This window comes from Parasteatoda tepidariorum, unplaced genomic scaffold (genome assembly GCF_043381705.1).
Source record: "Parasteatoda tepidariorum isolate YZ-2023 unplaced genomic scaffold, CAS_Ptep_4.0 HiC_scaffold_11410, whole genome shotgun sequence".
Taxonomy (NCBI): Eukaryota; Metazoa; Arthropoda; class Arachnida; order Araneae; family Theridiidae; genus Parasteatoda; species Parasteatoda tepidariorum.
Window position 1 is genome coordinate 1 of NW_027261341.1, and position 2,319 is coordinate 2,319.

The following is a 2,319-nucleotide window of genomic DNA, read 5'->3' on the forward strand; positions in this document are numbered from 1 at the left end:
AAACTGGGATATAGAATTTTTAAAACACGATCAAATCACGATTCATAATTTTTAGATCGCGTAAATATGAATCATGATGTATAATTTTTAGATTGCATAAATAAGAATTATGATGCATAATTTTTAGAATGCGTGAATGTGAATTCCAAAACCTTATTTTAAAATTACATATAAATACGAAAATCAATGTTTGATATTATAAACCGCATGAGCAAATCAAGACATTGAATTTTAAACTTGCGTGAATACCAATCACTACATAGGTTTTTAAAAAGGCCTAAATACGAATCACAATATCAGGATTTTAAATTTCGCAAATAAGAATCACAACGTACAATATTAAAATCGCGTGAATGAGAATCACAACACGCAAATATGAAAAGCTATGTTTGATATTAAAATCGTGTGAATAAGATTCGAGATATTAGCAGATTCCAGTCTTGGGACCTCTAAAAGGCTTGTCAGAAGCAGCATTGTTTGAACTACGAAAATCGGATCTATCTGGAGGGTGGGTAAAAAATTTGGAAAATCTTATCTGCTGCATGTAAAAGGGGAGAAAATAGCTAAAATAAGTAAAATGAGAAAGGATTGGTAGCTATGTAGTTTGAATTTTCTGTTTCTCTTTGAAAATTGGTAAATTTTCTAAAAAAGTGGAATAATTATAAAAAAGTTAAATTTTTAGAAAATCTGAATTTTTGATAAAAAAGCTGAAATTTAAGAGATAAATTTGAAAAAAGCGGAAAATCTCATCCCTGAATAGAATGAAATGTTACTATAAAAATTTTATATATATTAAAAAAGTTCATTTTATTTATACTAAAAGTTGAACTTATACAATGTCTACAATTCAAAAATAAAAGTTTATATTCTTTTATCGAATTTATCAAAATTTCAATACATGTTAAAGTAAAACTTTATTATTTATTTTAGAAATACAACGAAAATATCAAAAAATTCGAAGGCAACCTACAGNGAACCACCCAAGGCTGGTCCTGAACCGGAACCACCCAAGGCTGGGCCCAGTAAAATTAAATGTGGAACTGAACCACCCAAGGCTGGGCCCAGTAGAATTAAAGGTGGACGTGAACAACCCAAGGCTGGGCCCAGCAGAGTTAAAGGTGGTCCTGGACCCAAGAGTACATCAAAGAGAGGATCCAAACCTGGATCCTCAAAATCCAAAAGCGGAACCAAGTCTGGAAGCAAGCCTGCAAGCTCAAGACCAGGACCAGTGATCATAAACGGACCCTCAAGAACTCAAGCTACATCAGACTCAAGCAGCGATTCTTCTTCAGAAGAAAATATAACACCTAGATGTCGAGCAGCCCCTACAGAGAGTCGCGCTCCGCAGGAGGATCCCGCTCTTGTAGCACAAATGGGCGGGATGAATTGCCCGTGCCTGCCTTCGCAAGAAGTAATGTTACGTGCAGCCATGGGTGCAAGTTGGAAAAAAGGCCAAGACTGAAAATTTTTTGACTGAAATACCTAACATACACAATNAATCTCTATGGTTATATAATGTGTCAGAGCCTACCGTTAGGAAATTTTTCATGGTTAAGTCGAGAAGAAGTTTCGAGATTTAATGTTTTTAATTACGATTGCACATCTAGGGTGGGTTTTAATATGGAGGTCGATTTGGAATACCCCACCTCCATTCACGATAAAACGAATGACTTTCCTCTAGCCCCAGAACATTTACAAATAACTTACGATATGTTGTCAAATCATTCAAAGAAATTATGCAATACAACGACGATACCAAAAATGTCAAAGGAAAGAAACTACAGATGAACCACCCAAGGCTGGTCCTGAACCGGAACCACAAGATCAAGAAGAACCTACAGATGAATCACCCAAGGCTGGTCCTGAACCGGAACCACAAGATCAAGAAGAACCTACAGATGAACCACCCAAGGCTGGGCCCAGCAAAAAAAATTGTGAAACTGGACCCAAGGCTGGACCTAGCAAAAAAACTTGTGGACCCAAGGCTGGACCCAGCAAAAAAACTTGTGGACCCAGCAAAAAAACTTGTGGAATTGGACCCAAAAGACCTGGACCATTAAAATCTAAAAGCTCGGCAAGCTCAAGAGGACCAAACATCATAAACTCAAGAACTACAGACTCGAGCAGCGATTCGTCGGAGGGAGAAATAACCTCCAGATGTCGGGCAAAAACATCTAGGCCTACAGAGAGGAGTCGCGCTCCGCAGGAGGATCCCGCCCTTGTACCACAAATGGGCGGGATGAATTGCCCGTGTCTGCCTTCGCAGGAAATAATGTTGCGTGCAGCCTTCCGTAAGTTTAACAAAATATCTTAACAATT

General features: G+C 37.8%; 1 protein-coding gene across 1 annotated transcript; it reads left to right on the top strand.

The window, feature by feature from the left end:
• Positions 1 to 930: 930 nt before the first annotated feature.
• Positions 931 to 2,291, top strand: LOC122273919 (uncharacterized protein DKFZp434B061; the record flags this gene model as incomplete). Its single annotated transcript, XM_071188480.1, has 2 exons — positions 931 to 1,416; positions 1,732 to 2,291. Coding segments are annotated over 2 exons (1,046 nt in total), but the record flags the coding sequence as incomplete, so codon positions are not given.
• Between the last annotated feature and the right edge of the window lie 28 nt (positions 2,292 to 2,319).